At 44.9% G+C, this 24,075-nt stretch overlaps 1 protein-coding gene across 2 annotated transcripts in view; it reads right to left on the reverse strand.

The window, feature by feature from the left end:
- Window positions 1–24,075, reverse strand: part of PPP2R1B (protein phosphatase 2 scaffold subunit Abeta) — a 36,135-nt gene that overhangs the window by 1,141 nt on the left and 10,919 nt on the right. Inside the window, exons 8-15 of one of the 2 annotated variants that reach the window (XM_060304031.1) lie at window positions 23,616–23,686; window positions 23,122–23,256; window positions 22,182–22,355; window positions 18,486–18,546; window positions 14,470–14,624; window positions 13,960–14,102; window positions 13,473–13,564; window positions 9,092–9,204 (exon numbers count right to left, since the gene is read on the reverse strand). In XM_060304031.1, the coding sequence (XP_060160014.1) occupies window positions 9,092–9,204; window positions 13,473–13,564; window positions 13,960–14,102; window positions 14,470–14,624; window positions 18,486–18,546; window positions 22,182–22,355; window positions 23,122–23,256; window positions 23,616–23,686 (944 nt within the window). Of the gene's footprint in view, window positions 1–9,091; window positions 9,205–10,693; window positions 13,068–13,472; window positions 13,565–13,959; window positions 14,103–14,469; window positions 14,625–18,485; window positions 18,547–22,181; window positions 22,356–23,121; window positions 23,257–23,615; window positions 23,687–24,075 lie in introns of those variants that run through there. The other variant, XM_030836736.2, reaches the window with a different exon arrangement.

The raw sequence follows: 24,075 nt of genomic DNA on the forward strand, positions 1-24,075 counted from the left end.
CCTCCTTGGAAGCCACCGAGCCGCTCAGTCTCTTTGTGCCTAGACATCAAAGGTAAAAACTGGAGAACAGGTAGTAAGTTGGAGTCATCGTATAGGCAGGGAGCTTTGATCGTTTTGTTGCTTCTGGAAATTTTTCCAGAACTTATCTTCAGAGTGGTGTGTGGAAGACAAGAGCAGTATCATCTGCCTCTCTTTCTAAGCTGGACAAAACAAATGATAACAAATTTATGTATCCCTTCTGACAGGTTCGCTGGTTTGGTCCTCCCTGGCGTGTGGTCCCAGGGAAGAGACTAATTACAGAGCTCTTTGTGTCTGTCAGCCTGCAGCCCCCGGAAGGCACGAGATGACCTCAGGCTGGCCTTCCACAGCCCCTCTTGGACCCCGAGTCCCTGGTCTCACAGTGCCCCTCACATCTTTGTTTCACCATTTTTCCCCGTGAAGGTAGCCTGGCTGATTACAGAAGACTCGCAGCCGCCCTAGCTATACCACCATCTTGTCCACATCTGGGCAGATTTCAACACATTTGGCAGAATGGGGCACCTACTGTTGTAGAGATTGAGAAATAGGCAGCAGCACAACCCGCAGCCAGTGATAGGTTTGATGGTTCCTGCCCAAGCGCTCAGCTTGTCTGTCCAAAAGGAGCAGTAGCTTCTGTCTGTACATCAATTTACCAGGCACTTTCACGAGTAATCTTTTCTAATGCTCACAACAGTACTATGAAGTTAGTTGAGCAAATAGGCCTCATTTTTTACGGCTGGGTAAACCAAAGCTCTGGGAAGGCTATGTGACTTGTCCAAGCCACAGAGCTCGTGAGCGGAGGAGGCGGGACGGGCTTTTGGGTGCTCTGGCTTCTCAATCCACGCTCTTCCCTCCTGGGTAGCAGCTGACTCTTCTCATGAGCAAACAGCTGTATAAACAAAGCCCCCACCTTGGTTAAGCACTGGGTGAATGTGACATTGTCCCCGAAACCTTACTCCCACTTGACAGCCGCCTGGCTTTGGGGGAAGTGTTGCCCTCCAGGTAACAACTGTAGTTGTCCAGGTGGCCCTGCATGAACAAGGCCAAGGGAGACACAGGCCCCGCAGATCGCCATCTTTCCAGCATCCCATTAACTACAGAAGTTCAGGTTCACATCACAGATGTCTCATTTCTCCACCTCACACAATACAGTAACCTCCTGAAAAAGTATATGACGGGACACACCCTTTCTTGATCGCCAAGGGGCCAAATTGCACTGCTTTGACTCACCATCGCAGACCAACAGACTCAACCCCAGGAAAGGGTGTCGCTCAGAAAAGAATCAGGAACTCAGCCCAGTCCTGAGGAGGGGGATAAAGTATCATCTTTACAGTTAAGACCCGTCAAGCAGAAGTGCTGATCAAGTACTTTTAGGGTTAAAAAAATAACATACTTTGAATACTTTTGTCTTCAGAGGCAAAGTGGGTGGGTTAGGGAGGAGCTTTAAAAATAGAAGTACAAAATAACATCCTGGAAAAATATGACCCCAGATTGGAATAATGTTATATTAGCAAATACAGATAACAGGGACTTGCCACTGGCTGTGTGATGCCTATCTGTGCAAGATTTGCTCAATCAAGGAAATACACGTGGTGATGCTGTCCCACTACTGATGGCGAGAGAAATCTGCCTCCACCAAAATCTCTGAAGGAAAAAGAACCAGAGTGAAAAGGAGGTTTGCTTCTCTTTGGGGATTGCAATTTAGGAAGTAAAATTGATACAGAGATATTTGCACTTTGTAGAAAGGGCAAGATTATTTGCTTATTTCTGAAGGGAGGAGGGTGGTCTTTGCTGGATGTTTGGTTTGTGAAAGAGTTACTTTTGATTAAATTAATCTAATTGTAGTTATTTTTTTCTGTGTGCTTTTTTTTTTTTAATTACTAAGAAAATGGTGAGTTCAATAGCTTTGGTATTTTGAGTGCAAATCATAATAGCTCCAATGTGAAAAAAATCAAAATGTAACCTGTCACTCAATGTTAGAAAATTGCTTTAAAATGCAGTTTAATAAATGATCTTTGTATCAAACATAATTTAAATGGGGTACTTTTCTGCAAGGAAAATGTACTGTTTTTACGTTTCCAACCCTCTTGAATTAAAATAAAAACAACTTGTTTTCTAAGAGCCTGGATGATATGAATGTCAGGTGGATAAGATAGGGCCTTTCCCTCATCAGGCCTGGGGTGGAATTTTGAAAAGTATGGAAGGTGGCTGTGTTCCCTGAGCTCTGGTGCTCATTTCAGGCTGCAGAAAAGGACAGTGGATAATATGTTCTCATTGACGTCAGCAGGGTAAATAATACCTTGCTCTGAAATCGCCGGAGTACACGGTAGCTGCTGAGAACGCTGACGGAAGCACGGCTAACCGCACTCTGCACACGGACAAGGCCCGGGCTGCCTGGCGCTCCTGGACTTTCAGAGACGGAGCCGGACAAGGACCTCTGAAGCAGCAGGAGGGGGGCAGGCGCCTCGGGCTCACCTATGACAAGCTGCAGGGCGAGGGGAGGGAATGGGGGCCCAGCCAGACGCTGGCACTTACAATGGCACATCTTCCGTGCAAAAGGGTTCAACGCTGCGTGTGCACACACACGCGCGCACACATGCACACACTGCGGTCCCCCTCCGAGAGACAGGAGCCAGCTCAGTGCCCTCGGGTGCTGGAGAATCCGTTTGCTGAGGCATTTGGGGCACTCTCATACATTCGAGACTTGTTTTAGTGCCAGACCCTGAGTGAAAGGGCACTATTAAGTCCTACTTTCTGGGGACTTCCCTGGCGGTCCAGTGCTTAAGACTCCACGCCTCCACTGCAGGGGGCACAGGTTCCATCCTTGGTCGGGGAACTAAGATCCTGCAGTCCGAGTGGTGCGGCCAAAAAAAAAAAAAAATCCTACTTTGTGGCAGCAAGTTCAGGCTTTGGTTTCACTCAGACCATTCCAGTTGAGCCCGTGCTATAGAACTGAGACAGCGTCCAAACTGAGGGACCATCCACTGGCCCTGGTGGGAGTGGAAGACCCGAGGGAGACGGCCAAGGGCAGGAAGAGAGCGGAGCCCTCCCCACTGACTTGCCCTGCTGCCTCGGCTCCGCTTGCCTCAGGCGCTCAGTCCTGCCCCAAACGGCTGTCGTCTGTGTTTGCAACCGAGACTTCAGTAACACTGCGTTTCAATTGCTTTTTCCTTTCTTTAAAGGAAAACACTTTCAGTAAGGATGTTTTACAAACTTTCCCCTTTCCCACCAAGTTTCTCCATCATTTTGATTTTGTGTTGCCAAAAACAACCCCCCCGTGTCCAGGGTACAGGCAAAAATAACAGACCTGCCTGCAGAGACCGGCCAGAACTTTAGCAGCCGGTCAAGCCCTTGACCTTCACGTTGTGCAGAACATCTTTCGGTCTGTGGCCTTCGTGAGCCAAAGGCTCAGTGCAAGGGACCAGGGCGACCTGAGCTCCAGATCCAGGGCCTCGGCCCAGCTGGGCTGGGGTCTAGAGCTTGTCAGCTGTGCCCACACCTCCAAGGTGATGCCGTGTCTGCAGTCACCAGAGCCCACCTCCATCGCCGCCAGTCAGGGCCCCACCCAAGGTTCTGTTGTTGGCCGTCTGCTCCTTTCCACCCCACTAGTTCTTAAGTTGATGTTTCACAGATCCCTTCGACATGCTGATGAAAGCTTTGGATCCTCTTCCTAGGAAACATATGTACACAGACATACAACTTTAGACAGATAATTTCAGGGGAGGAGTTGGTTCCTGGACCCCCTAAGGTCCATTCACGGGGTTAGAGGGGTTTCTAACCCCTGACTCAAGATTAGCAACTCGGTCTGCAACCCCTCGCGCTCTTCAGAGTTACCGTTCTGGTAGGGCCCTCCCTGCTGAGCGTTCCCATCCCTCCCTGGGTGGATCCAGGTAGGAAGAGAGCCCCCTGCTCTGCCTGCAGCCCCAGGGCACCATGGGAGGAAGTTCTGGGCTTTGTGCACTACTAAATCCTGGGTGCCACATAGCTACAAAATAAATGTCACCTGCACAGGGTACAGCCGCTCTGCCCTCATTTTGGCCCCAGTGATGTCACTTCAAATACATGATAAGGCAGTACACCTGAAACTAACACAACATTGTAAATCAACTATACTCCAATAAAAATTTTTTTAATTTTAAAAAAGAAAAGAAATGACAAGGCGGAGGAGCTCTGGAGGGATGGAATATTGCCCATGGCCCATACTTTACAGTGTCCCCTTGGGAGACAGATGTGGGTCTTGACTGAAGTGAAGGGGTTGGACCCTCACCTCAGACACTAGCCATCACTGGCAAATCACTGAGGCCAAACCCAAAAGCCCGGTCAGGCAGAGTGCGGAGCTTGCTCTGTGCCTCCAGCCGTTCGACTAAGGAGCCTTCCTGCTATAGATGTCCCAATCTGCTGGTGCAGCTGAATTCCTCTGGACCCATAGTTGCAAATACGTTGATAGGGAGCATTGATAGCTGCCTTTGTATAAATTTCTAAGGGACTTTCCCAAGCGCATTGACTCAGAGCTGGTCTGAAGCCGAGGTGAAGCAGGTGCGGGGCTGAGCCCCCAGGTGAGGACCCCGGATGAGAAAGGACACTGCCCATGGGAAGTGGACTCCCCCTGCAGCTGAGCCCCCAAGAGCTGGCTGGGCAGAGAGCTCAGAAAATCTGGGCCCAGAAGAAAGAGGTATCGGGGATCTGGCCTCTCGGAGGGAGAAGCCGTCGCTCTCCCTGTCAGGCAGGCTTTGAGAGCTTCTGACTCCATCGCTCTCTTCACTCCCTGAATGGGACCTGAGATATGAAAAGGGGGCCTGACTGGGAACCCTGACCCTCAGGAGTGAGTGCATCACCACCACGCCAGGGCCACCCACAGAGATGGGGGGCGGAACACAACTGAACTGAGGGAAAGCCCCCAAGGCCTTTCCTAGGAGCGCGCCACGCTGCGGGATCCCGAGTTCACAGCCGAAACAACTCCAGTCTGGGGCCCACTAGAACTGCCCTCTGGTCACTAGAGAAGCCCAAATGTTTAGTAGGGTCCCTGTGCCAGCCAAGAGAGGGTCAAAGGGCAGCCAGGCAGTTGGAGCAGGCCCCGGGGACGAAAGGGCTGGGCAAGGAGGGCCTGGCCAGGAGCAAGTTTGGGAGAACAGAGCCTAGCTTCCCCGGCCCACCCCCTGGAGCACCACTCTGGCCAGAAAGGCCCTCCAGGTAGGGTGGAGGCTACCCATTCTCTGCCAGGGACAGCCCGGGAGGCAGCGGGGAACCTCTGGCTGAGTCCTCGGCCCCTGGCACCACTCCCAGCCCTGCCGCTAACCTGGGCAAATCATTGCAAAAGCCCGTTATCCCAGCGGTAACTTGGGAACATAGACTAGCTGAGTTAACCACAGCTCTACTGCAAGGTTCGGACGCAGCCTGGCCTAGCACGGCCTCCAACAAGAAAGCACTCAGCAGACCCCCAGCTCCCTTTAATGACTTGTCACGGTATCGCACCTCTCCCTGTCTTGTTCTCCTTTAACTCGAGCATCCCAGCACTGGACACAGAAAATGGTCGCTTGAAGCCTGCAAAATCCCGTCACAGACTTAAGGGTGGATGCCCTATTCTGAGCACCTGCTCCAGGTTAAGAACCAAGAACTTTGCCCACTGAAAACTCTTCGTTTTCAGTGATGAGTCTGAGCAGCACCAGCCGTGGGTACCACAGATGAAGGAACATCCAGGAGAATCCATGTCCCACCTAGGAGGCCGTTTTCATCCATCTCCCAACTTTTAAGGCCAAGCTCCTGGAGAGAGAAGGGCTGGAGAGCCTGGGTATCTTTCTCTGCAGAGACAGCTGCTTGCTCCCCAGCCGCCAGAGAGGAGAAGGTGCCAAGAGAAGGCAGAGCCTGAGGACACTGCTCCACTGGCCCTGGGAGCGGTCCGCTGCCGACCTCCCTGACACTGATCTCTGTGATCAGTCCTCAGCTGGATTGGACGCAGGCCTCCTGTAGTCTTTCTGGGCTTAAGAGAACTAATCCTGCAACCCTGAGGTTGCCCTTCCTTAAGGAGCTCTTAGCCTTTAGGCACCCACAGCCAAGCTCCTTCGAACCGCCCTGGAGACCCTCAGGCAGCCCTAGGCTCCCCTAACCTGCCCTCGGGAGAGAAAGGACAGGACAGCATCCCCTCCGCCCACGGGAAGCTGGCTCCGAAGGCGAGACTCCTGTGCTGCAGGACAGTCCCCCACCTCGGGCTAGCAGGACTTCTGGTTCACCAGTTCTGGTTTAGAACACAGAGGAGAGCCAGGTGCCAGGAGTCAGAGGCCAGAGATCCTAGGGGCCCAAATGACTGAGTTCCGGGAAAATAAGGAAAACTGGAAAAACCAGAAGTAGAAACAAGGGTAAAAGGAGCAAGGAGTGCAGAAGGTGCAATCTCAGCGGAGACTGGGGGCACGGGGGCCGGGCTCCAGCCAGTGTCTGTGCGGGACAGGCTGTCAGGACAGAGAGAAGAGGAAGAGGAGGGCAGATTGGCACATCGGTGCCTGCAAGCGTCATTTATGATGCTTCCCTCGATCTGAGTCTCCGAACCCGGGCTCAGCATGGAGCCTGACTGTCCCTCGCAGCTGCTCCTTCCTGCAATAACAAGACTGACATCACTGTTGTCAGGGAAATGGTGTTTTGATTAAAATCATGTGACAGCTACTTCGTGATTCAATAAACAAATCCTCTGTTAACCCTCGCCTGACAGAGGCCCGTCAGCAGCTCTGTCATCAGAGAGCAGCCCTCGGACCGTCCACGAGGGCAGTCCCGCTGGCTCGGAGGGAAGGCCACCGTCCGCCGCCAGGAAGGAGCTGCCGAGCTGACCCAGGGTGGGCAGGGAGCACGAGGCTGCCGCACTGCTCCCTGCACGAGGCGGGGGCCACAGGCGACATCCAGAGCACAGACGGCTCCGCAGACAACAAGGACCAGTCTGGGAGGAACCAAGTAGACACCCTTCGTCAAAGGAACTGGCTCTCACCCCTTGGGGTCATTCCCTCTTGGACTAAGGGGCAGGCCAGAGCCCTGGGATGTCAAATGGCTCCCGCGGGGCCCAGAGGCCAGTGGACTTTGGAGGCAGTTCCCAGGGCTCTCGGGACCCTCTGACCCCATCGGGGCAGATGGGTGGATTTGCTATGGGCCACGGACAGTGAGTGAGTGAGGGGTTAAGAACGATTTCTGGTTTGCAGTTGGATGACTTCCTGGATCACTCACTTGGCTGCTGGCCCCTGACACGCAGGGCTCTGCCTGGCAACAGTCAACTCCCTTTCATCTCACCCTCGAGTCCTTTTCCTTAAGTGAAACAAACGCGGGGAAGGCTCCCTGAGTCATGGGGAAGGGGATTTTTCTGGGTTAAGTGATCTGCAACCTCAGAGGCCTAGCAGTGCCTCTTGCCTCCGTTGCTGGAAAAGACGTCCAAGTAGACATGACAGGGTTGGGGGGAGTTTCTTGACCAGCTGAGAAACAGAGCTGCCAGCACCTACCACACTGCTGCGAGGATTCAGTGAGGTTTTGCCAGGTGCCTGACAAGATGCCTGCACAGTTACCAAGGCTCGAGGCTCGAGGAACAGCAGCTAATACTGTTTCCCCAGTTTGTGGCCATCAGGGGCCGCCTAGAGACCTGGCAAGTCTGCCACAGAGGGGTCGCCTCAACTATTCCACTTGCAGATCAAAGGCAAACCGTGCATTTAATGGTATGGCCAGTTGACCCTGAGTGTGTAGGAAAACATAACTCCTTTCTTCCCAAGGAAGTCTGTGGCTTAGGTCTAAAAAGTTGTGACTATCATGCCTACTCTTTCGGCCACAGTCTCTTCTCTGAGGCCAAGTTCAGTGAAACAGAGGTACGGACGAAAGGGCCCAGGGCTGCTGAGGCTGTAAGCAGCACTGTCACCTCGGCACTTCCTCCCGCGGGGCAGCCACTGCAGGAACAGCCGGGAGCTGCCGGCCCTGGGAGAACAGTGCACAGCGCGGCAGGGAGGGGAGAACGTTCTGAGATGAAAGACTACAGTTCAGGGCCTGGACAATAGCACAAGGTTCGCATGGCCCCAGTTCACAGAAAATGAAGGAAAAGCCATAAAGATTTATAAGACAAACTTTTTTTTTAAACATCTTTATTGGAGTATAATTGCTTTACAATGGTGTGTTAGTTTCTGCTTCATAACAAAGTGAATCAGTTATACATATACATATGTTCCCATATCTCCTCCCTCTTGCGTCTCCCTCCCTCCCACCCTCCCTACCCCACCCCTCTGGGCGGTCACAAACCACCTAGCTGATCTCCCTGCGCTATGCGGCTGCTTCCCACTAGCTATCTATTTTATGTTTGGTAGTGTATATATGTCCATGCCACTCTCTCACTTTGTCCCAGCTTACCCTTCCCCCTCCCCATATCCTCAACTCCATTCTCTAGTAGGTCTGCATCTTTATTCCCATCGTTAGAAGCTTCACCAAGCAAACCCACTGGAGTGGGTGCGAAAATACCATTATCTTCCAAATAAACTAAATGCAGCCTGACATCAGCACAGGGCAGCCAGACCCTCTGTGCTGTTCTTCTGAACATATCTGTAGGTCATAAATCACCCTCCTAACAAACAGCCCCAGGGCAGTGGCCAGCACCAACTTTGCCGAACTTGAACTTTGGCATACCTCCTCCAGAGGGGCGTCAAGTGGGCCTGTAAAACGTTCGGACTCTTACCCAGTAAAATTGACAGAAGTGGTTTTTTCCTTGAATGGAAGTGACCACCTGAGAGGAACTGTAGCAAATGAGAACTGTCTATTCTGTGAGGTGAGTGGGAACAGCAACTCTTCAGCCAACCACCTCTGTCCTCTGCATGGCGGCAGAGCCACACGAGTGACAGAGCGCTGGCAAGCCCACCCCACCCCTCAGAAAGCATTCCCAGAAGGAAGGACAAGAAGCAGGGCAACAGGCTTTAAAAATACACTCCCGTGGCCCTCAAAACGTGACCGTCCCCTCAGGGAGCGAGGTAAAGATCTGGCTTCGCTGCCTCGCTGGCTGCCCTCTACCCACACCTCGGCCCAGGCAAGGAAGGGAAGGACTCAGGCCAGGAGTGTCTGCAGCACTTACCTTCCCAGTGTCCTCTCTGGGTCTCAGGAAGTGGTTCTTGTCAGCCCCAGGGGTGCTGGGCTCTCCACTGTCCTTCACAGGAAAATCTAGCTTCCTCAGCCTTTGGGCCACCACTAGAGACACAGACAGCGGACTGTAACTGTCCCAACCAGGCCACATCCCCCTAAGCCCACCTGCGATGCCTCAGGTGTTCCAACCCTGCAGTGGGGAAGCACGTGGGTCTCTGTGCAGAGAGCTGGTTCACCCCAGGACCTCACTGAAGGCGCCTTTTCCTCGAGAGCCATGGAAAGTGCTACCCCGCAGGGCCACTGGTACCGGCTGGGTGATCCCTCAGGTCTGGATCACTGACAGCCTACAGAGCCCCAGACAAACAGTTCGGACTCCTTTCAGAACTGACATCAGTTTGAGACAACAACTCTGAATAAAGAAATGACTTGGCTTCTCTACCCAATGAGTAATTAAACTCTCTTCATCCTCCAGAAGATTTCCATCTCAACTGAACATTATATAATTTCCTGGAAACAGCAGGCTCGTGGAGGCAAACGGGGAATAGTGAGACTATTCTAGGTACAAAAAAAAAGACTGGAGACATGTGAGTGAACAGGAGAGAGGAGCAAGGAACTGGATGGAAACAGGAATATGAGAGAATCAGAGAGAAACAATTACATAACATCAGAGCACAAGCGCTTCATTGTTCAACCAAGGAGAACAAGGTGACAGCTCCTTCTCCCTCCAGTTTACATCCAGGCAGTGCAGAAAGGAGGCTTTAAGACAAGAATGCCAGGAGGAAAAAAAAAAGGGTCAGAGGAATTTAAGTGAAAGGCAAGAAATGAGCACCCGACTTGTTTGGCCACCCTGCCCTGCCATCCCCAGGGGGATGGGACCAATGTGATTTCTACAGGAAAGATTTTTAACTCCATAACAACACAGTGATTAATAAAATTGCAACAAGCCGGCATTACCACAGCCTAACCATTGGGTCAGGAATGACACATCTGATTCCCCTGGAGGTCCACGCAAGTATCTTGGATGCTTGGATAAGACAGCTCAAAGGTCAGGCTGCCATCTCTGTTGAGTCAAGACAAGCTGTCCAGCAAAGACCCCCAGGGCCTAGGATCACCGTGGCCAAGCTGTGATATTTCTGTGAGCTGAGGGCTATTATATCAACAAAGTCTCGTTAGAAACCATATATTAACCTGTTTCTTCTTATGAAACAGAAAGCACTTCAGGTTCCTATCTTCATGGCAGCACAGGCAGACAAACAAGATCTGGTCTCTTAAGCCTGTGAGGGCTAAACCCCATAAATATTGTAGAAAGAAACACTAAGGTGAATTCCACTACTGATGAGACTTTCATTGACATATGTTGTATATATCTCTGCTTCACTTTCCTAGTCAATCAAACAACTGCTGTAAACTGCCTAGGATGGATAAGTATGGCAGTGCTTAGTCCAGGCATTGTACAATCCAAGTGGAACGGGGACTGGAGAAGGGCCACAAAAAGCTCGTTTCTTAAAAGCAGTGAAATTCCTTCATTGTGTCGACAGGGTAATGAGAAGCAGTTTGGATGACTTGTTCAACACACAAAACACACCAGAGCACGTTTTAGAAATTAACTGAACATATTTTTATTGAGCACCTACTATGTACACCAGACACTGATCTAGGTGCTGGTGCTACAGATACAGCAGAAGACAAAATAGACAAAAATCCCAGCCCTTGCAGAGCTCCTGGAGCTTACATTCCAGTGAAATCAAGACAAGAAAACTAATCCATGGAGAAAATGACAAAGTTATGAGCCAAAGAACAATTCTTCTGAGGACTAACAAAAGGGATTCCCTATTGTTTAAGTCAGAAAGAAACAATGAAGTCCCTTTGGGGTCACCCAAAAAGATAGGGCCCTGCTGAGCTCCCTGACCCAGCCTGAGAAAGCAAGGGCTTGCTGTCTACCCTTTACCACAGTTTTAGGGTAGAGGTCAATGCACAGAGCTCCCCAGGGGGTCCACTAGGCCATTTAAAAGTCTATCCCCAAACCAATGGCATTTCCAACCAGAGGAAAGCAAGGGTTGTGCAAATTTGTTTCAATCAAGACAACAGTCTCTCAAATATGAAATTCAATGAAGACAAACAAAATCTGCAGATAATAAAAAAACAAAAAGAACCATGAAACTAAAATTGTTTACAGCATAATAGTTTAAGATGTTAAAATGAGAATGTAGAAGAGATTATTGCCTAGGAAAGTATTTAATCCTTAGCCCAAAAGTAATAAAATAGAAACATACTATAAACTAGCTTGGCAGTTTTAAATGCAGGCAGGTAATTCTGATTTTAAAAGTTCTGTTTTTCCAAGGTAAGACAAACTTGAAAGTATTTGGTCAAACTTGGTTTTATGAAATGGTTTAATGTACAAAGTTTTCTAGGAGTCTTTGGACCTTCACAAAACAGAACAGGGCTCGCTGGGTTTAAGAGACTGTGAATGAAAGAAAACAGTCTGAAAACCAAAACGGAAACAAGCAAACTACATAGCGAGATGCACTGAGAGAAAAAAAAGCTACAATAAAACCTCATTAATTAAAAATGCATTAGGGACAAGTTGAGTTTGATCAGGTGAAAAATGTTCATAAATTTTAAAGAAAAAATATTTAAATTATCCATTAAATACATATGTATATATATCAGAGATAAAGAGTAAATTGAATGCATCTAAATAAAGGTGTGGCCTCACAAAGATCCTCACGGAAGGTATTTTAATATAATTGAAAAGAGTGATTAGTAACTAGCATATCAAGTGGTAAACGGGTGCTTTTTAAGGAGCGTTAAAATTGTTTAAGTAGTTCAGACCCAACAGGCTTCCTCACGTACTATCAATTTGCTTCAGCAAACCCTTCAGCTTAACTCATTATCTTCAATTCCAGGAGGAACTAATGAGGTTTTACTGTAAAAGTAGAAAAACAAACATTTCAAATGATAAGATTCCAGCATCACCTATACCAAAAAATTAGTAATGAAACTTCAGTTTGGAAAGCTACTACTGTACAATGTAGCAAGGACCAAATGTTCACACAGCCGGAAGGAGAACCAGGCAAAGAGCAGGAAATCCTCACAGTGGATTATACCAGTGGTTCCTTTACTCATTAGAAATACAACTGCAATCTTACAGTCAAACAGTAGAACCACTGCTTACTAGGAGGCACTAGATTTTAAGTTTCTCAGCGGGAAAGAGTATTTTTGAACGCAGTCACAGTGGGGAGCTGTGGAAAATGAGTTAGGTTTCAACATGACACATTAGCAGCAAGATGCATCTGCACTTCAGGTTTATGAATGACATGATTACAGTCAAAATCGAGCAAAGAAGAACCAAAACAACCAATACATGAACCCTGAGCTTCCACATTCCCCTTTCAGGTGAGACACTGAGGCAGACCATCACTACCCAGGAAAATATGGCTCTCACTACAGTTAAACCTCAATGTGTCTCCCAAGCGGAGTGCTTATCAAATAAGTTATTCTAAACCATGTATATTTCACTTTGGAATGATGGAGACACACAGATACATATAAACATCAAAAGGATCACTCTGTTCCACATCTGGGTCCAAACCTGTCCAGGCTTGGTGGAATATTAAGTGGCCGGGGCCTGGTTAAACAATGAGGATGCAGGAGATCAGATGGTGCTAAATAAATCATTAGGAGACAACCAAGAAATGACTGTGCAAGTGTCAGGAATTGGTCACAACCAATAAGAACAGTTAAAATATAATTATCCCAACAAGGAAGACAAGTAAAAAACAATCTTTAGAAAGAATCGAGTCACTGAAATTTGATTTCTTCTTAGTTGTTGCCATTTGTTCAGATGAGGTCTTGAAGGTTTTCCATTTTTTCTCTCCACCCAGTTCAAGAACACATGGACTAGAAACCTGTGATAAGAATTTAGTAAAGTCTTTCCCCTCCTCTTCTTCGTTATGCCAATGCAAGCACTAGAAAATTCCAAACAAAAGCAAGTTAGTGGTACAGAAAGTTCATGAACTATCTATGCGAACATTAAGCACAACAAAAATGACCCAAAAGCATAAGACTATGTATGAGCTTCTCACTGTGGTCAGTTTCTTTACTGTCAGGCTAATCAAAAGTTAAACTTTAAAAACTAATTAAAATCCAAACAAAAAACTGTTCTTACCAGTAAGAATCACATCCCTACCCAGCCCTAGGAATTGGGAAAATGGCCAGCTCAGTGGTGGGCCAAGAAGCTTCTACCCAAAGAGAAGACGAGCATTCCGGGAGCTTACCACCTCCCAGGTCCAGATGCTCATCGCCTGGCCCACTTAACACCACTCATACCCCATTAGCCGAAGCAAAAGCTGGAAGGCAGAAAACAGACATACCACTTATAGCTTCCTGTGCAAAGTACTTGACATCCACGTCTTCATCTTGGCCTAGCTTCTGTAGCACCGGCTTAACTTCCTCCTGCAAAGCACTAAAATGCAATGGTATCATCTGTGAGAGGCAGTCTTCTGAGCCAGAGAAATGCTTTATGGTGTGTGTGTATATATATATTTGCTCTATGGTAATTTTTAAAGTTTAAAATTTTTAAAAAAATCTTAAAACACCTACAATATAAACTTGACAAGTATTAAATAATTTCTCAGGTTCTCTGTAGAATTAGCTTCGAACAATTAGCCACATACGTACACAGCTTAAAGTCAGAGTACACACACTCAAAACTGGTTGTTAAATTACTCTATTATTTTCTTTAACCAATCCCACAACTTAGGTGAAGTGAAAATCACCGAATTTAATTTTGGCTATTTCTGCCTATATGGGGTGAAATTTTAAAAGTATTTAAAAAAAAGAATAATACTAAAATCTTACTCGGTATCTAGAATTGGTCCAATTTTCTGCAGTGATTTGGCCACATTGAATCGGACATTTGCTACTTGGTCTCTTGCCATTTTCAATACAACAGGCAGCATCTGCTTAGTGGTTATTTCCTGACCACAGGCTTCAGATAGTGCCTAGAAAAAGAAATAAGACAGCACATTAAAAACACTTTTATTTTTCTAAATATCCCCAAATCTAAAGAGACAATATTTAATAAGAAAGTAACTGGCCAACAGGAAAATGTTTCTAGTGTGAGCATGTGAATGAAGGACACAAGGTAGCAAAGAATCCCAGAATTAGACCAGCATTCACAACTGACTTGACTACAGATTTTAACACAAATTGAAAAATTGACATTTTTCTCTCATCTCCTAACTGTCCAAATTAATCAGTATAAGAAATATAGTCCAAATAGAAGGCAACATATTCAGAATTCATAATACAGTACTGAACAACTGGTTTAACATCTGAGCTTAGCAATAACAGCTATGTAATACTTACATTAATGCAGAACAGAGTGGTCATTCTGTGCAGGTAATTAGGATCATTTGCCATTACTAACACTTTGGGAACGATGGTATTTTGGGCCCACTCTTTACCAAACTTCTGCACTAGTTTCACGAGGCCGTTGGTGGCAGCTTCACGGATGGCGTACACTGCAGAAGGGGTGAAGGTCAAGTTGTGGTGCTGCTCAGAGCGTGAGCACAACCTAGTTTACTTCTACTTACATCATCATCAAAGGTGGACCAAAAATAAAACTCTGTAAACACTCCAATTTAGTCAGACTGCAGTGGCAAGCATGCTCAGCCATGACTCCTAGTATGCTGATTTGGTCTTATTACAGTTTCAAAATGTATAGAATGTCCAAGGAAAAGGGAGGTAAGGAGCTCATTATACACATCACTAATTAATTGGCAAATATGAGTGCCAACTATGTGCTATGTGTTACAGAAAGAATGCATAAGATACTGCCCTCAAAGATCACACACTTTAGCAGAAAAATGAAAGCTAATGCGTTCCAAGAAGTCATGTGATCTAAGCCTGATTATAATGAAGCATGAAATTGTATACTAAAGACCCTGAGGGCTGTAGGAGTTTAGAGGACAGAGAACAGGGAGATCTGGGAAGGCTTCGGGAAAGAGAGGCCTTGCACTGGGCCTTAAAGATTAGGGAGGATTTGTGTAAATGGAGAGAAGAGGGGAGGAATTCCTGGAAAGGCCAAAAAAATTTACCCAGGGCACAAAGGAAAAAACTGGAATCTGGGAGACTGTAAGGTTGAACAGTTAGGGTGGAGCCAGAACACAGAGCATCATGAAAGCTAAATTTAGACTTTGTAAGAAAACCAATGATGGGTTTTTAAAGCAAAGTTGTGACCCTATGACCAATGTGGTATTTTAGCAAGATTATTCCAGCAGCAGCAAGAACAGCTGAGAGAATGACAGAGAGGGGCTATTTAGAGGCCTCTGCTGTCATCTATACAACAGCAAATAAAAACTTAAGACTGACTTGCTTTTTTTTCCCTTAAAACTGTTTGTTGAGACAACATGTCAAATGTCTTCTATGAATATATGTGCCTGCTTTAACCTCATAATTCCCTATGAGGTCATTTAGCAAAGATGTCATAAATCTAGATCATAAAGGCCTGAGCTACGATCTTCTCAACAACTAGTTGCTACATACAGCACTCAGCAAAGACCGGTGTGGCAATGCTTCACTTTACGTGTCCGATACGACTCAAAATTTGGGTTTGGATAACAAATCTAGAGTGGTGGGTACTGACTCCTTATTCTACTTCTCTCTCCAGATGGGCCCAACCCTCCTGGGTGACAGCTGTGGCTTAACAGCTATCCAAGCCACAGCTCTGATCCTGGACAATTTCTACAAGGCTTTCGGACAGGAAATACCCAGCTCTTCCCAGCCCATAGATCCTTTTAGGTAACGCCACTGATGAGAACAGGCAAGGCAGCTTAGCCAAGGAACTATATAATTTATTACCAACATGCAACCTGACCAAAGCCTGTGGGATCAGCAACCTGCCAGGAATATCTAGAAGCACTCGCTAAGGAGCAGCTCAAGTGAACTGTTCTACCCCTAACACAAATTCCCTCCCTTCACACTCACATTCTTTGTCTTGGGCACACCGTCCCCCCCACCCCCGCCCCCCAACCAACCTCTTCCCATCTGCGTCTTCTCCTCTCATTGTTTTTTTTATTTGCCTGAGATTTTTCTCATCCTAATGCCATTACCACAGGGAAGGGATCTCACTGCCAGAGTAACCAGAGACAGAGCGCTCGGCCTTGACCCAGACCTTAACTGCACTCAACTCTACTTGGCCAGATGCCTACTATGTTCTTGGCTTCTCTCAATTTTGCTGTGAAAAGAATGCAAACCATTCCACGGTTCTGCCTCTCCTCTCTGCTTGTTTTGTCTCTCTCCCTCCCTCTTCTTCCCTCTCCCCTCAAGGTCTGGCTGACTTGCAACGTTCCTCTGAATTTCTAACACACTCTATATGCTCACTAACTTTGGTACTTTTCCCTCCTCCTATAAAAAATAAATTCCCCTTCTAAATTCCTCCCTCTCGCCAATACTATCCACTCAACCGTGGGAAGAGAAGTAAGTGACGCTTTCTTCCTTATGGTTCTCTGGATTTTTCACAATATCCTTTTAGTAGTTTAATAAGCGGAAAAAAGTTTCCAAAAATTTAATTGATCATTGATCACTACACGGCAGTTATCTAAAATGTGAAAACAAAACCCCATGTGATTAAGTATAGAACAATTTCAGAGCTGACATTTCATTGGTTCAAAGAATTTCATTGGTTCAAATTTGCAATGCCCACTTAAGTATGCTACTGCAGAAAAAGACACAAGGGTCTCTGTTGCTCCCAAATTGGAAAAAAAAAAATCAGAAAAAAAGGAAGTATTAATTAACCTGCATCGACAGAACAATCCTACATGGAAAAGGTGTCAGGAATTCAATTCTTCGTGGAACAGGAGGATTTTAAAAGTTCCTCAAAATAAATCTATAACACTAACTTTCCAAGAAAGTATGAACTGATCTTCTGGGACTCACTAACATTAAATATTTATCAGAAATAATATAAACACTTTATTTCTAAAAAGAGAAGACTGCCTTTCCTATGATTTGCCAAACCTCTGTTTCATTTAAGAAGAAAAAAATTAAGCCATAAAAAGGTAACTTTGGAGGACAAGAAAAATAGAAATAAAATCTTCACAATCTAGTTTGAAAACAATGAAATTATCTACATATATACGCCTTTATGAGATTTGCATTTTGTTCACACCCATCCTCTTCACTTCCTTAACCATGTGATCTCCCATATGATCCAACTATGCCCTCAGCAAAACCACCTACATGTACAAGCAGACACAACATCCCCACTCCGCCCAAAGAGTCACCCATAAGCACCCACAGAGATACGTTCAGTACATAAAGTATATATAAGAAGCTCTGGAACTGAAGCAGGATACCCATCTTATCCACCAAAATATTGAACCAAAGCTCACAGGACACTGTAAGTCCTCAGGGCCCTCATCTGAACAGATCTCAGACCACACCGAAGCTGCCAGGTCTAGACATGGGGCTGGCACTGGACCTCACTGGTACAGAGGGAACCCCTCCTACCCACTTCTGCCCAGCAGACAAGAGGAGATACCCAGACCTGAGACCTTGTCAAAAAGTCAACTGCTAACAAGTTAACATGAAGTGTCTTTATATAAAACATGAATTGCCTGTATATTTTGATAAGCAGCAGTTCCAGCTTTTATTTGTAACACAGTATGTGGCACTAGAGGAAAAAGATTCTGTGACTGTTGAATTATGCTATAAATGCAAAGAAAAGGTAAAATACTAAAAAAATCTATTTTGTAAATGCTGTCCTATCTGACCCTGCCCTGAGTTCTCAGCTCTCCCTCTCTTAGTATCATGGCAGCAGCAGCCAGGGTACGGGAAGTAAGCATGCCCTTCACGCAACCAGAAATCTGGGACCTCTCTATCCTAGGTCACAGCTGACGTCTTTCACTCCTAGACACCTTTATTGCACCACTGTATACCTCCTTCTCTATGTCACCTCAAAGAAGACAAGTAGCCATTTCTTCCCCCTAGGCCTTTCTTCTGATTCCAATCCCTGTCCAATCCAGTCTACAGTGGCTGAAGACACAAAGATGGCATGGCCGAGTAGAAGACCTTGAGATAAGAAAGGAATGAATATGTGTGTAGAAGAGACAGCCTGAAAATAATGTAATAGAATGAGAAATAGGGCAAACAGATTTTTCAATGAAGAAAATAAAATTTAAGATAGAAAAAAACTGGTAGAAAATTGAAATGTCAAACTTGTGCTCAGAAAAAGCTAACTGGATTTTAATGAAAGCCTGTCTTCATCCCTGTACTGGTAAAACAAAATATGGTCAGATTAGGATTCCTTTCTAAAAAGAAAATATATGAACAAAATGGGATATATGCAAAAACATGGGCCTTCCATTAACTTATTTACTTACCATGGTCCACAAGCCAGGCCATACATAAAGAATTCAGCTTCTCATCAAAGAATTCCACACCCTATGGATACAGAAGATTCCATTAACAAACGTCTCCAAAGTTTAGAAATCAAGATGTACTATTTATATTACACCAGTGTGACCTGAAAGCTAAAAAAAACGACTTATTTCCAAATAAGCTGAATTCATGGACCAGCCAGAAAAAGAATACCATGAGATTTGATTTACAAACTGTAAACCTATTTTTACTGGATAGAAGTCATAAAGAAGAGCAGAAGTGAGTCGGCCCAGGCACTGCTGAGTGGGAGGGAACAGAGTGGCCTGGAGCCAGATGCAACACTGCAGATGAGCAGGAAGAGTGTAGCATGCACAGGCTGCCAAACAATCCCTAGAATATTTGTAAAAATGAATCACCAGGAAAATACCAGTCAGTAATATTAATAATTCTCAAATTTTCCCCCTTTTGGTTAATATCATAATAAATCCTTAAGGATAAAGAACGTGACATCAAGAGACAGACTTATCTCCAGCTAAAGAGAGTACTCTGGGATCCATGGGAGAAAGCAGAGAGAGAATAAAGCAGGCACAAGAGTACAGTGAAGTGGTCCCAGCACAGTCACAGTGGAACCATCCTACTTCTCTCCACCACTGCTCTCCCCCACAACGGTGGCCGCACCAGCACAGGCTGCAGACAAGCTCCTCGAGCTGATTTGCACGGACCCAGCACCGTGGGACGTCACATCATGTGGGCGATCGCTGTGAACTGTGCTTTCCCAGCACCCTCCTCTTGAGGTCTACGCGTTCACAGTCTTTAGCTTCTTTGGATCCTAAGAAGTTTCTGACCAGTGATTATGTATTTTCAATAAAGAAATGTAATTAAAGTGCTTTGAATATATGATAAAATGGCTTCATAATACTAGATTATGAACAGGCTTTATTTTAGCACACCCTTAGATTATTACCATGTCCGCTCTCAAAGACTTATTTTTCGTTTCAGATCATGGATTTTTCTTGAGTCTTAATTAACTTTTATTTCCTGATTCTTGTGGTTTAGCCTTACTTTCACTCACCATGGTCCATAAGCCAGGCCATACATAAAGTCTTGAAAGAATTTTATAAGTTGACTACCTGAAATAAAAGTCTTTTACAGATTTTTTTTTTTAAGGATAAAATATATAATAATAACAAGAAGTTGGAGTTGTATAACAAAACGTTTCTGACTGTTGCATGTCACCTCTGCTAGACAAGCATGAGGCAGCCAAAGTCACCAGGTGCCTGTTTCCATACTCCTCCGGAGAGCTATCAACCTTTGCAGGCTTCCCAGGTCTGGGAGGGACAGAGGTTCAAGAAATGGTACTAAAATTCACCCTCCCTTCTGGACAGTTATTTCAATCTTTAGCAAACCAGTTAAGCACTGCTGCTTTCGACTCCGGAGAGGTGATTCATGACAGTCACCAGTGAAGAACAGAAGATGACTCTCAGTACTCGGGAATGGCAGAGGGGAAAAAAACTGACAGGATGACTTTGCCTGACCCCATCAGCTATATAGGTATCCTCCACTTTTCGAAAGTTCACTTTATATCACTTCACTTTTACAAAAGAGCTGTAAAACAATACGTGTCTTCACTAACCAAAAGAAATCTGAAGGGGATTTTTTTAACAAAAAAAGGTGAAAACAGCATTCAGCATTTGTCTTGCAGTGAGTCAACAAGCCCTTCGACAGGCAGTGTGCACCACAGCAGCAAGAGTGGCCCCGCCAAGCTCCTTCCCCTAGAACTACACTCAGCATCTCAGCCTCAGGCCGCCATTGCTTTGAACTGTGCCTGTGAGCATCTGTGCTTTATCTTGATTTACTTCCTGTATCTGTTAGCAAGATGTGTCCTATGGTAATTGCTTCTTCGCTTTGTGCCATTTCAGCTTACAAAAGCTTTCTTAGGAATGCTCTACTTTCAAACAGTGGGGGAAACCTGTACACTGATAATCTTTGGCATCCATTTTGAAGAATGGGACACTTCAAATTTGATAAAACATATGACGTCACACACATGCACAGACACATTTCATAAACTAAGTATACCAAAATAACAATACAAATTCAGTGATCCAAGAAAAGAAAAAAGAAATCCCATATGCTATGATATGAAAGGAACAGAAGTGGGGTTGAAAGAGGGGAAACAAACTGTATTAATGTTGGCTATAAACTGACATATTACGAGCTTTCTCAAAAAATTTTCAGGTATTCACTTTCTTAACAGTCAACAAATGTTAAGTGCCTGATTAATACCAGGCACTGCACTATGGTAAGCACTGGAAATAAAACACTGAACACAGTCCCTGCCCTAAAAGACATCAGTTGTCTATCTCCTCAACTAGATTTTAACAGACAGTTATAATATACTATAGTAAGTGCAACCAACATGGTGAGGGCACATCAAATTTAGAACTGATGAGGCTATCTACTAAAAAAGAAAGGGAAGGATGTGGCTATAAAACCCAGCACTGAGGGCTTCCCTGGTGGCGCAGAGGTTGAGAGTCCGCCTGCCGATGCAGTGGACACGGGTTCGTGCCCCGGTCCAGGAAGATCCCACATGCCGTGGAGCGGCTGGGCCCATGAGCCATGGCCGTTGAGCCTGCGCGTCTGGACCCTGTGCTCCACAGGGGGAGAGGCCACAACAGTGAGAGGCCCGCGTACCGCAAAAAAAAAAAAAACAAAAAAACCCAGCACTGAAATTTTAATTAATTTAAGATCAGTACAACTATCCATGAATCTCAAACAGTAATGTGATAATGTAGACTTTGGCCAAAATACTAGCATTACAAACTTCAACACTCCTTTTTTGTATGGAGAGCCCTCAACTCCCTTTAACCAGAATGTAGGAAAAGTGGTAACCAGAGACATTTTGCACAGAATATAGGCAAACAGGGAAGCCTCCCTGAGCAAAAGTCAAAACTGATTTATCTCAAAACCATACTTCCCTTTCTTCTGAGATAAATATTCCTTAAATCACAGAGACATTTAGTAGCACAAAATCTATGTGACATAAACCAAGAAATTAATTATATTCTTCTATGGCTTTGCTTTCAGATAGTGGGGAGGTGAAATGTGTTTCTATAATACTTTTTTATTAGAAGTTAATGCAGGGCTTCCCTGGTGGCGCAGTGGTTGGGAATCCACCTGCCAATGCAGGGGACATGGGTTCCAGCCCTGGTTGGGGAAGATCCCACATGCCACAGAGCAGCTAAGCTCATGCACCACAACTACTGACCCTGCACTCTAGAGCCCGCGAGCCACAACTACTGAGCCCACATGCCACAACTACTGAAGCCCACGCGCCTAGAGCCCGTGCTCCACAACAAGAGAAGCCACTGCCATAAGAAGCCCACGCACTGCAACGAAGAGTAGCCCTTGCTCGCCGCAACTAGAGAAAGCCCGCGCACAGCAACAAAGACCCAATGCAGCCAAAAATAATAAATAAATTAATTTAAATTAAAAAAAAACGATACATAAAGTTAAAAAAAAAAGAAGTTAATGCACTGATGAAAATGCAAACCACTCTACAGGCAACTAAGAGAGACCATACTTTCATGAGTCTAAATGAACATAACCATAGGAGCTACCTGGGCCTCCTACTTGCCATGGTAAATCTGCTCTACTATCTGATGCTATCCTTCAGTTCACAGAGCACCCATACTCACCAGCTGGCCTGCCAGCAGTGGCATATACTCAATGATGGCCAGCCGGACCCTCCATTTGGCATCTTCAGCCAGCTCCACTATGGCAGGAAGGAGTGATTGAGAGAGCTGCCGGATTCCAATCACTTCATTTACACAATCCAAATTGGAGATGATGTTCAAACGAACTTCAGGACACTGCAAGTACACAAGCCCCAAAAGACCACATGTAAAGATCAAGTTCTCTGCCCAATATTCTCCTACCAACACAATGAGTAAATAAAATTTAAAATAAGAAAGTACTGACTCAGGTGAAAAAAGTATTGTCTTGGAAGAAATACTTAACACTGAGTACACAAATAATTCAAAGCACATAATTTAACTGATCTTAACCAGAACTTTCAATGAAAAATCTATAGAAAGGTAAAGGGCATAGGCTATGAAATCAAATTACATGCATTCAAATCCCAGATCTACCACTGCTGAGACCCTGGGTAAGTTATTTTACCTCTGTGCTTCACCTTCTTCATCCGTAAAATGGGAATAATAATAAGACCCACCCTCATAAGACTGTTGTGAGAATTACATGTAATAATAATACATGCAAAGCATTTATGATCATGCCTGGCACATAGTGTTAATAAATATTAGCTAATGTTATAATTTTGATATTATTATATTTATATTTAAATGAAAGAAACTTATCAAACAAAGATCCATTAAGTTTAAAGAGAAAAAAAAAAAGCAGCGAATATAAGCAGGAAATAGGCAGAGAAGATGGAAAGACATTTTTAAGTCTGTATCAAATGGCCCATTTTCTGGGGAACTTATAACCCCATGCCCAAACATTGTCAATGGTTTAAAATAAGTTACTTTGTTGGGTTCTATCTCAGTGAGACCCCAAACAAAAACCAAACCAAATCACTGACTATCAAAGGATAACAAAATTTATAGCCAGACTTACCTCATCCTTTAACTGAGCTAAAAAAAGAGGTAGAAGATGTTCAATGGTATTCCCTTTGCCCAAAATCGTAGACAATCCCATAATTACAGAAGCTAGAGCCGACTTGACATGTTGATTTGTATCAGATACTAATTCCTAAAACAAAATCAAAATTAAAAGCCTTTCTTTTTTTTGCAAGACAATAGAAACTTCCATACCATTGCACAAGGAATTTTAAAAGACAGCACTATTTCAGTATTGATTAGTTGATAAAGTTTCCTCAGACCATCTGTCAACTAATATAAACCTATGCACCAAAGAGCACTTTACACTTATAAAGCACTAATAAGTAATAAATAACAATGTCACATGTTAACATATCTGTCCCATTCATCCCTGGTCCAAGTTTAAACTCAAAGAGCTTTAAGGGAATATTGATACAAACAAAAACTGAGGTAAGGTTTACCTTCATATAGGGCAAAGTGAAACAAAAAATAAACTAAAGTTAGGTTTACCTTTATATAGGGCAGAATCTGATTCATAATTATGGTCTCTCTACCTTCCATGGGCAAGTTCTCACAAAGTTCTAAAAGAGATAAATAGAAAAAAAAAAATACTTACATAGAGCCATTACAAGGAGCCAAATGAAGAAATTTAACCGGGTTTATCAACAGTTTCAAGTTAAATCAAATCATATGTTTAAGCAAGTAAGCTCCAAGGAGGAAAACTGGCTTATTTTAAATGCACTTTTTGGTCAATCTATATGCCACTGTGTACCACACCAATCCAACCTGGAAATGCCTTTTTTTTTTTTTTTCCTAAAAACAGAAACAGGGTAACACAGCTGTTTGGTTTTAAATATAAAGGGAGTAGCTTTATGTGACAAATGTAACATTTCAACACATTAAAATCATCTATTTACTTGAAAACATAATCTAGAACAAAAAAAATACAAAATTCACTGACATAAAGAAT

This window comes from Globicephala melas, chromosome 8, assembly GCF_963455315.2.
Source record: "Globicephala melas chromosome 8, mGloMel1.2, whole genome shotgun sequence".
NCBI classification, from domain to species: Eukaryota; Metazoa; Chordata; class Mammalia; order Artiodactyla; family Delphinidae; genus Globicephala; species Globicephala melas.